Source organism: Miscanthus floridulus, chromosome 7, assembly GCF_019320115.1.
Source record: "Miscanthus floridulus cultivar M001 chromosome 7, ASM1932011v1, whole genome shotgun sequence".
NCBI classification, from domain to species: Eukaryota; Viridiplantae; Streptophyta; class Magnoliopsida; order Poales; family Poaceae; genus Miscanthus; species Miscanthus floridulus.
The window spans coordinates 15,074,074-15,085,437 of NC_089586.1; the positions used below are offsets into that span (position 1 = coordinate 15,074,074).

Genomic DNA, 11,364 nt, shown 5'->3' on the forward strand with positions numbered 1-11,364 from the left:
CTGGGCGAGCTGACCGGTGTGGAAGCTCACCCACCAGCACTGATGGTGGACAACCAGCCCACCATCGTCCTCGCGAAGAATCCGGTTCTCCACGACCGGAGCAAGCACATCGAAGTCAAGTTCCACTTCCTCAGGGACTGTATCGATGGAGGGTAGATCATCATCAAGTCCGTCGAAACTGGTTGGCAACTCGCGGACGTCCTCACCAAGCCGCTCGGCCGTCTTCGGCTCACGGAGCTGAAGAAGATGATCAGCATGGAGGGGGTTCTAGGGTTAGCAGCAGGATTATGGAAAGAATTGTTTAATAATCTACTGCTCCCCTGTGTGAACGCACGACAGGAGGCATGCGTCGAAAGGGCTCCCTGCTGCTGCACTGTAGCTGCTGCTAGGGCAGGCGCCGAAAGGCTCCCCTGCCGCACTGTAGCCACAGGAGGGGCAAGCGCTAAAGTCAGCTCTGCTGTCACATCTAGTCATTGTAGCAGCATGGCAACCTGATATGTCTGTGTACTAGGATTAGATGAGTAGAGTTGTATATATAGTTTTCCACTGTAACTCAGTAAAGAGAGCGAGTTCAGTTTTGCCATCTTATCTGCAGAGCTCCGGCCAACGCTGGTGCTTGTGCTGTGTGTGTGAGTGCTCTGTTCTCCCTCCCTTCTTCTACCTTTAGTCATAGTGAGTGGTCGGCAACGCTGGTGAGTGATCGACTCACCCGTGTCGGAGATCTAGGAGCTAACAAGAAAGGAGTTGCTCAGAAACTTACCTAGGTCCTTTTTTCTACCTTGAGTTTAAAGCAACGCAACAAGACAGAAACGCAAATGTTTAGACTTTAGAGTTTACAACAAGGCCTCCGACACTAGTAGATATATTATATATATATACTTGCTTGGCTAGGACATCAGGTCCAATTGTAAAAGGAATTGGAGATTGTCGATGCAGCTTCAGAGAGAGAGTACACATATAAGAAATAGGGGTGCAGTGCAAGCTCGATGCTGTAGAAGACACGCTGCATGCATACACGCACGGCAATGACGGAGCTTCTCTTCGTGCCTAGCTAGCTAGCTTGTCTTGGTTCTGGTTTCTTCTGTGCTCGCTCAGCTCATTCTCCATTCGTATGGCCTTAAGCTTAGGCTTGGGAGTCACGGGGAACACATGCATCAGTCTTACATGGTGCACTTGCAGGGTCTTACACTACTGGAGGCGGGCTCTTTACCGAGTGCCTGTTGCACTCGGCAAAGGCAGCTTTGCACTCGGTAAAGCCTTTGCCGAGTGCAACACTCGGTAAAGAGCCCCCATCGAATCCCCTTTCAGTAAAGGCTGCTTTGCTGAGTGCTAAATTTTAGGCATTCGGCAAAGGCTTTGCCGAGTCCCGTGCAGACACTCGGCAAAGATTTGACGCCATCGGCCGACGGCCGACGCAGTCTAATTTTTTTTCTTTTTTTTAAAAAAACTCTTTACCGAGTGCCACAGCTCCGGCGCTTGGCAAAGAAATCTGTTTTTTTAACCTCTTTGCCGAGTGCCACGGCACCGGCACTCGGCAAAGGGTGTTTTTTTATTTTTTTTAAATTTTCTTTGTCGAGTACAATGACCATTGCACTCGGAAAGCGTGTTTTTAATTTTTTTTTAAATTTTCTTTGTCGAGTGCAATGGACCTCTAAATTTCTTTTTTTTTGTTTTTTCTTTTCCATTTAAACAACAATGCATATATATATAATAGAAACCACAATTCAACAGCAATAAATTACAAACCACATTTATATATTATAAACGACCAAATTTGTCCGAAATCCACAATTTATTACAAACCACAAGTTCATAGTCCACAAGTTCACAAGTTCGATACATAGAAACTACTCCGCAAGCGGCTCACGGCGACTGCGCCCCAGCGTGCGATCCCGGCGACGGTCCGGGTGCGGATGGCCCGACTTGCGATGCCGGCGACCCTCCGACCTGGTTCGACGCCGCCCCCGATGTTCGCTGCACAAAAAGAAGATATTGCACGTGAGTGACAAGATAAAAATGTAAGGAGTTTAAGAAAAGTTGAAAATTTCGGCAGCACCTCCCCTGCACGGGGACGTTTCCAAAACCTGTAAGAAAAACGTCGGTACGAAGGCCGACAACCACATTTCCGGCATGAAGACCGACACATCAACTAACCCGGCACGAAGGCCCACACATCAACAAATCTGGCACGAAGGCCATCTCTAGGTTTGACACTAAGCATGAGCACAGAAATTAAAACATACTCACCGGAGTAGACTGTGGTGGTGGTTGTGGTGCAAGCAGGTGTAGTAGGATCTACCAACCTTGTTGCTCCCCAAGTTGTTGCACGAACCTGAGCAAACCTTCTTTCTGGGCCTCAACAGCTTGTAGCCTTTGACGCTCGGCCTCCCGCTCGGCCCGCTCAGCCGCCCGCTCAGCTTCCTGGGCCTCCTGCTGGGCCCGAAGTTGCTGTAGCTCGGCCTGCAATATTTGACCCCAATGTTTCAATATTGCAGAGCTAAGGAACGTAAAAGTCAAAGAACGACGAATGAAACTGGAATACTTACTTGGAGTGCCACCACCGTTGTTGGCCGTTGGCTTATGGGCACGCTAGAGCTCGTGCTCGCTGCTCGGAGGCGGTTCAGAGGAGGAGTAGAGCCCGTGTTGAGGACGCCGTCGCCAAGCCAGAACCGCCCATGCTTCTTGCCTTCCCCCACCCGCATCATGATCTCAGGATCAAGGCGCTCCTCGGTCCTTGGATCGTAGGCCGGCCCGTGGACTGACCTTGCCGCCTCCGTGTAAGAAGTGAGGCGGGTGTGGACGCTGGAGTTGGTGTACGCCTCTGGGCCCACATCCGGGTTGTACTCGATCTTGGACCTTGCCGGGCCCATGTGGGCCAGAGCATACGCCGTGAGTTGGCCAATTGGCTAGCCACCGTGCGCCGCCGACTGCGAGAAAGACAACAACATGTGGTTAGAAATCATGCAGAATTGAGTGTGGCTAGATTAGACAAATGGTGCAGACTTACATATGTCTTTGCATACTTGCTGAAGTTGGCGCTGCCCTGATGGTGAGGGGCACCTGGCATCAGTGCTCGCTGGTCACTTTTCTCCTGGTGCTCCTTCTGCCAGTCTGCGTCCAGCCATTTGTCCACTATAGCAGCCCAGCAATCGGGGTGGGTGGCGCACCAGCTTGGAATCGCCTACAAGCCATCAGAAGATCAAATTAGGCATAATTAATCTCAAAATAAATCAACAGGAGATGTTTTCTATTTACCTGTAGGTACTGCTCCCTTGTCAGAATCTTCTTTGTAGCTCGGTCGTAAGTCCATACGCCTTCATTCCAAGCCTTGATCAATTCATCATAAACAGGCTGCATGTACACACCCATTTGTTTCCCGGGTGTCCAGGAATTATCAACGTCAAGAATATCTTTTGCCGTTGAAGTAGGGCCCCGGGGGGGGGGGGGGGGAGATTGAGGGGAATAGCAAACACGGGCCAACAAGTGTATGGGGCCGACATCATTCCATAAGGATTGAACCCATCCGTTGCCAGCGCAACACGTACATTACGGGCCTCTTCATCTTTGCCACGATGGTTGCCATTAAAGCTTTTCCATGCTTCACCATCTGCTGGATGTACCATCTTGTCAGGATTGTATCGAACGCCATTCTTATGCCATGTCATCTGTTTCGCGGACTCCCCAGACATGAATAGCCGTTGGAGCCTCGGTATGATTGGAAGGTGTCTTAGGACTTTCATGGGGATGTCCTCATTCTGCTCCTTCTTTCCATCACCTTTGTCTACCTCCACATACCTAGAGGATTTACACTTTGGACAGTACTTTGCATCCTTCTGTTCTTCCCTAAATAGGACGCACCCCTTCGGACAACAATGTATCTGCTCATACGACATCTTCAATGCCCGAAGGAGTCTTGTTGACTCGTACAAGCTGCTTGGCAGATAATGACCCTCCGGAAGTAGTCCCCCAATAATTGCCATCATAGCATCGAAGAAGGCTCGAGTCATGTTGTGCTGGGACTTCAACCCTAGTAGGCGGCCAATGGCATCCAGTTGAGAAACCATTGTCTTCTCATGTAGGACCTTTTGTGCCGAATCCAACATGGCCAAGAACGCCTTAGCGCTTGGCTCTGGCTCCTCCTCCTCATCCTCCTGCTCGTCCTCCGTAGGCTTTTCAGCAAACGTCGCATCCTCATAGTCACCTAACCATCCTGGTACCCTGCCATCACCGTCAAATGCCTCCAAGCGTCGTCTCACGGCCTCCTCTCTAGGACGATAGGCTTCACCATGGGACACCCACCGGGTATAGTTTGGCATAAATCCATACTTGCAAAGATGCTGCACCATGACTTCCCTTGTTTTTCTTTTCTTGTTTTCACATTGGCTGCAGGGACAGAACGTGTCTCTCGCTCCCTTAGCTGCCTTAAATGCATGGTCCAAGAATTTCTCGGTCTTATCCATCCATTCACGGGTGATTTGAGCCTAACTTGGGCGTCCCATGTACATCCACTCATGGATATCCATCCTCTAGCATATACACATAACGGAGTAATATAACCATCGGTTGCATCTGCACGGCGTGCCTACTGTCTAATAGGTGAGGATAGGTCCTAATCCCACCCGCGGATGCGTAGATGAGATTAGTTCCATGCTCTACTCCGATCCGAGACAGAATTTCGGCAGCACCTCCCCGCTGTTCTCCTGATACACGTCCTGGAAGGGAGAGTGTGTATCCGGAGAACAACAGTGAGGTGGTGCCGAAACTCTATCTCGGATCCGAGCAGAACATGAAAACTAACCCATCTACGCATCCGCGGGCTGTCCAAAAAACGTGGACAATCCGAAACAGATACAGTCATAGATATGCAGAGATCCGCATACCTCCAACCATATCTGTTTCGGACGGGAGAAGCCTAACTAGGCTACACCGATCTACGTACTACAACGGTAAGGAAGAGAGCTCAATTATACCTAGGGTGGCGGTGGAGACAGGCTAGCGGCGTAGTGGCGAGTCGGTGCAGTGGCGAGTCGGTGTTGTGCAAGTAGGACCGCAATGCCGACGAAGACGATCAGGGTCGCCGAGGTGCTCCGAGTCCCCTCCGACAGGTCCTGCTCTGCAAAAGAAGAAAAACATCACTAAAAGTTAAAAATTTCGGCAGAACCTCCCCTGCACGGGGAGGTTTCCAAAACCTGCAAGAAAAACTGTCGGCACGATGGCCGACGTCCACATTTGGGGCACGATGGCCAACACAACCACAAACCCGGCACGAAGGCCGTCAACGACATAAACGGCGCGATGGCCGACAACCCTACGGCTTTACCTTCTCCTTCGGCGAGGGCGGGGATGACGGCGTGGACGACGTGGACGAACGGCGTGGATGAACGTGGACGAACGTTCGTCCCCTCCACCTCGGCTTCCTCCCCCTCTCCCCTTCTCCTCCTCCTTCTTCTTCCTTTTTCTTCTCCTTCTTCCTCCTCCTTTTTCTTCCTTCTTCTTCCTTCTTCTCCTTCTTCCTCCTCCTTTTTCTTCCTTCTTCCTTCTCCTTCCTTTTTCTTCCTCCTTCTTCTTCCTCCTGGCCACGGCGGGCTCACCGGGGCCGCTGCCTTGGGTCGGCGCCGGGCAGGCGGGGCGCGACCGGGCGCGCTGCTGCGGGGCGCCGAGCAGCCGGGGCGGCCCGAAACCGGTGGCCGGAGGCCGACCGGGTGGGGCGGGGGCGGCGTCGGAGCGGGGGCAACGGCTGGGGCGGGGCGAGGGCGTGCAGGGGGCGCCTCGGATCCGTTGGCCGGCGGCCGGCCGTGGGTGGGGAGGGGGCCGCGGCGGGGCGCGGCCGGGCCGGCGACGCGCCGGCGCTGGGTTCGTGGGGGCGGGTCAGGGACGGGGCGGCGCGGCGCGGGCGGTCGGGGCCGGGGTGGAGCGGGGCGGGCAGGGCGGGCGCGGGGCGAGCGCGGCGGCAGCGGCCGGCGGCGGGGCATCAGGGCGAGCTGGCGGCGGCGAACGGCGACGGGCGCGGGGTGTGTGCGTGCGTGAGTGTGTTGTGTGGAGTGAGTGAGTGTGTGGGCCGGCCCACACATTTAGTTAGGGTTTCCCCCCTTTGCCGAGTGCTGGGCCGGGCTGACACTCGGCAAAAGGCTTTTGTTTTTTTTAAAAAATTCTTTGCCGAGTGCCACTTCCCGGCACTCGGCAAATGCCCTCTTTGCCGAGTGCCAGGGCCGGCACTCGGTAATTTTTTTTGTTTTTTTTGCCCCATTATTTTTTTTGCAGCCTTAATATATTATTTAAAACTCCATGTTCAAATTTGGCACAATTTTGACTTTTTTTGCTATATTTCGTTAGTTTTTTTTGTTCCGTTGAATTTATGGAATATTTCAAATTTGAACTGCAGGTGCATGGAATAATCGAATTTGGTCGTTCAAAAAATGATATTCATGATATTTGGTGTATGTTGAGGCCGTATCCAGGAACTCACATGAAATTTCGAGCATCTTGTTGACGTAACATGATGAGGTACCTGCGGGAAAAGTGTATTTAAATTATATAAAATCCGAACGAAGTCTGAAAATGACGAAACTTGTCGGGGCGTCGTGTTATCGCATGTAGAGTCTATGGTAAAAAATTGAGAAGGTTTCGAGCAAGTTGCGACGTCGGATGCCTAAAACCCAGACATCTCCACATGTGATCATGGCAAAGAGGTCCTTTGCCGAGTGCCAGGAAGTGACACTCGGCAAAGAATGGATCTTTACCGAGTGCAGGGCCTTGGCACTCGGCAAAGAATTTTTTTTAAAAAAATTTGACAGCGTGGGCGGGCTCGGCCGTCGAGTGCCATTTTTTTTGCCGAGTGCCACTCTTTGTCGAGTGTTGCACTCGGCAAAGAGGGCTTTTGCCGAGTGACGGGCACTCTGTGGCATTCGGCAAAGCCACTCTTTGCCGAGTGCTAGACTTTGCCGAGTGCCACCCGGTCCGACACTCGGCAAAGAGTGGCTTCGTCGAGTACTCGATTTTTGGCACTCGACAAAGCTGGTGGCACTCGGCAAATCTGCGTTCTTCCGTAGTGTTAGTTATATTAATTAGCAGACGGAAACTCGGGACAAGGCCATGTTCCGCGTCCTAGGATCGGATTCTGAGCCGTGGCACAACAGCGTGGCTTCCTTGTCCTCACCGATCGGCTGCTTGATTCCAGGCCGTGGCACAACAGCGTGGCTTCCTTGAATGAATGGTCCAAATATGTACACACTTTCTACTATGGTAGTATGATCTCTAAAAGCAGCATCATGTGGCCTGCATCCCGCTCTTTGGTCACATTGTTACGAAAACCTGCAGGCTGCTAAGACAGAGATGGTTAAATAGCCACACAGGTTAGTTGCCTCTCACGGTATAGCTCGATCTGTTACTTCTAAACCAACCATAAGGGTTCGTAAACCTGTTGACGGAAGTCAGAGTTTGAGAGGCATATGGTAGAATGAAGCAAGTTGCACTGGAGCAGGTAGCACGGTTTGGTGACCTAGTTTTTGATACCAGGTGGGTGTGTGTTTGATTAGTAGCCACACTTCACATTTATGCAAGTTTGACCAAAGTTGCAAGTGTTTGGCTGGCAACTAAATTTAGACAAAGGTTTCGTTTGGGTCCTTCAAGGATCGATGGTCCAAGAGGAGGGGTTTGAATTGAGCTCTAAAATTTAAAGCAACAGCCTTAGCTTATGCATACTCTACACCCCCTAGCACTTTGACAACTAAGTTCTTCTATAAAAGCAAGCAAGAAGTCGTTAGAGCCATCAAATCTAATGTCCTTAGCTGAGGTTAAGATAGGTCCTTAAGAGATGGGGCCATCAAATTTAATTAACTTTATGCCAATGCTTGCATCAACAAGTGTTGTGCCTTATGAACCTCCAAGAATGTCGAAAACAAATTAATGATTGATTGGAACAAAGGAATGCATTTTGTCTATAATGTGTTTTTTTCCCCACCACAACTACATGTTTTGCCCAAGAGCTCAACTTAGCAAACTCTTGCCACCATAGCCATTGGTTTTCCTTTACTATTAGCTAGGTTGGTAATTTGATATCTATGATCACAAGTTTGCAACAAAAAAATTATAGGCGAGTAAAAGTTAGCAAGGAAGGTATGACCAATGATGAATGTATGATGGACATGCTTTTTGTCGATTGTGATATGTGCTTTTTAGTGGTACTTGACTCGATGCAGATAAATTATTCTTTGAAGTCCTACTGCTTACGGATTTTTTTGAGGTGTGATAATCTACACAAGTTTATATCTAGAGTCGATAACTTAAATCCTACGTAGGATAAGCTTGGGTTATCCAACTGGTCCTAGGAGCCAAACCATTCAATGGCTTACTGTTTTTTAGATGTCATGATAAAATGGCAGTGGTATTTCTATCTAGATAGAGAAGCAAGGGTCGGTAGTGACGAGTATAGACCTAAGCACTCACCAGAGGCAGAGCTTCGTTAGAGCAAATTAAAGATGGGCCACCATGCCCCCCCCCCCCCCCCCCCCCCCCCCCCCTATGTTTGTGCGAATTCCATAGTAAGAGCAGCAATGCTTATGTTGTTTTACTGATTAATTTTCAAAGTGACCTCTACTGACATTGTGTTGGCCCCTCCTGATTTTGGGTGCAAGCTCCACTCTGCTCACTATTGTGTAGCAACACGGGATGATCTTTTTTTATTTCCATCAATTTTGAGTATACAAAAGGTCACGGGTTCAGGTTTTTGTCCTTCATCCACTGTATCTAAATAGGAGAACCCCACTAGCTTATTTTTTCCTGTGATTTCGTGAAGCCACGTCATTCAGGTCCCACCACCACAAGTCTGCAGCAGCCGAAGCCCCTCAGCACTGTGAGCGCACCTCTGCCTGTTCACCTTGATGCTGTTGCATGTTGGCTTTTACTGGCGACCCACAGTGGCCATAAATGCACCCGATTGAAGCATCTAGAATACTAAACAGTCGTTTCTGCGTTTCTGCCCGTCTGTCTCCCTCCGTCTACCCATCTTCTCCACGTACAGAGGTGCCCTCCCTTTATATATGAACCTTCTCAATGACAATTCGGCAAGGCATGTTCATTAGTCATTTGTTCTTACGTAGCCATCCTAAAACGTGCAGAAGGCTAGATCGCTAGCTGCACCAACCTAGCACAGGTGATATCCAGACCTACTCAGTGATATCTAGCTAGCAGGTCTACATGGAGTTTTTCTTTTCTAACACGTATAAGAGCTGCATATCATTATATTAAGAAGAATAAAGGATTGGGTTTAGAAACCCCGTACAGCCACAAACCTATACACACACCCTTTTACATCTAATATTGTACCTCTCTCTCAAAATTCAAACTTGACCCAAGACACTAGAGAGGAACTCACACATTGACAGGCTCTAGAGCAAGGAGATTGGATATTCCCCGAGCTCCGGCCAAACTCCACAGGAGAAACTCATCCTTTACTGAAACCAGAACACTATTTAGGCTCGGTTGAATCCCATCAAACACAACGATTGCGATGATTCCAAATAGACCAAGCTCCCAGAATGATGATGGAATTGAGACCTTTTTTAGTCTGGTCATCAACCCCAGAATTAGTTCTTGCCCACCATGCATCAAAGGAGTTGTCATCAGGCTGGGGGGAGAGGTCCTGTAGGCCGACCTTATGTAGAATGTTGTACCATACTTGCCGGGAGAAGACACATGAGATCAATAGGTGTTCAATCGTTTCCTCCGCTTGGTCACAGAACGGGAAGCGTTCAGGATGGAGCAGACGTCTTTTAGCAAGACGATCTGCAGTCCAGCACCTATTGTGTGCCACTAACCACATGAAGAACTTGCATTTGCCTGGTGCCCAGCTCTTCCAGATTCTTTCCCAAGGCCCAAACTGCACAGCTCCAATAAAAAAATCCCTCATATGCAGATTTAGCAGAGTACACTCCTGAACTAGAGAATTGCCATATATGGGCATCATCTACTTCAGGTTGCAAAGTCAAATAGGAGAGAAGGTCCCACAATTTGAAAAATTCTATCAACACGGTACTGTAGTGGCACCCCGTATGTCCTGCACCCATTTCATCTCGGTAAGGGCTTCATACACTGTCCTTTTCCTTGCTTTGTTGTTGACTGATCCAAAAAGAGTAGGCACTAATTGATCCAGGCTCTGTAAGTGCAGCCACCTGTCGGTCTAAAAAATTGTGTTCTTGCCATTGCCAACTTCTGAGACAATGGCCACTCTAAAGAAAGCTTTGACCGCAGGGTGCACTTGGATCTGGAAAGCCGCCCAGGGCCTATCAGGTTCAGTTTTCAGCAGCCACAACCAATGCATCCGGAGAGCCCATCCCAGCTGCTGCAGCTGGGAAATGCCAAGGCGAGTTCGTTATCAGTCATTAGTAATTTAGATTTCTATACTTCTTGCTTTCAAATTTAGGTTGTATAATTTTTATTCTCATTTGTGCAATTTCCAGTCATCAGGTCAGTCCGTGAATGCTTTTTCTGACCCTGACCCTGATAAACTTCACCGGGTGATGCCGATGGTTCTACTTCTTGCACTAGATAAGCTCTAGCAGGTGATGCCGATGGTTCTACTTCTTGCACTAGAAAAACTTTCATACACTACTTTTTCCTCATCTCCTACAAGATTTACAGCTTTCCGCGGTGGTATTTGGATGCTTTTTTCTTATGTCACATACATCTCTTTTTTGTTTTAAATAAAGAGATAACTAACCATTTTCAATTGAAGATGTTTTGTCAGATTTCTCAGTTAGTGAAGATGGATCATGGTCTTCCATGATTGGGTTGGAGATTTTATGCCAAAATCAGGAAGAATCCAAGCATTATTTCACAATGGGGGTATTTCCCTCTGCATATAGAGAAGAACAATTACTTACTGAAGATGCCATTAGAATTTATCACTGCACCAAGTTCAGTATTTTAGTGCTGGCAACATAGACATTCACAGTTTCCCAATAGTTAGTATCTCAAAAGCTCTTACAATTTATTGTCCTGTCTATCAGTACACACAATTGTGATGTCAATGCAACATGTGCTGAATTTCTAAACATAACACCTTTTGTTTTGTAATTGAACTGGGATGAACTTTGTACAATGATTTAAAAAACAGTGAACCAATAAGATGATATTATTTTCTCATTTTATTTCACATTATTATCCATTATTTATATGAAATTTTCTCTCAATCTGCCGCTACTCTCTATGCTATCATGGTGGATGCTACATATAAAGTCTCAAGCTCCATAAATCCTCTTCCCCCTTTATAACACCACGATTCCCCTGCAGCAACGCGCGGGGTATCATTTAGTTTTTCATAGTAAACGTGACGATTTTGATGAGTCATTAGTGACGCCGCCTGGC

The 11,364-nt window shown here is 48.6% G+C and overlaps 1 protein-coding gene across 1 annotated transcript; it reads right to left on the bottom strand.

Moving 5' to 3' along the window:
* Positions 1–2,906: 2,906 nt before the first annotated feature.
* Positions 2,907–5,972, bottom strand: LOC136465126 (anther-specific proline-rich protein APG-like). The gene is made up of 3 exons (XM_066463987.1): positions 5,592–5,972; positions 3,008–3,181; positions 2,907–2,927 (listed from the first exon to the last, which is right to left on the bottom strand). Exons 1-3 carry the CDS (start codon positions 5,970–5,972, stop codon positions 2,907–2,909), a joined length of 576 nt encoding a protein of 191 aa, XP_066320084.1.
* Positions 5,973–11,364: the final 5,392 nt, after the last annotated feature.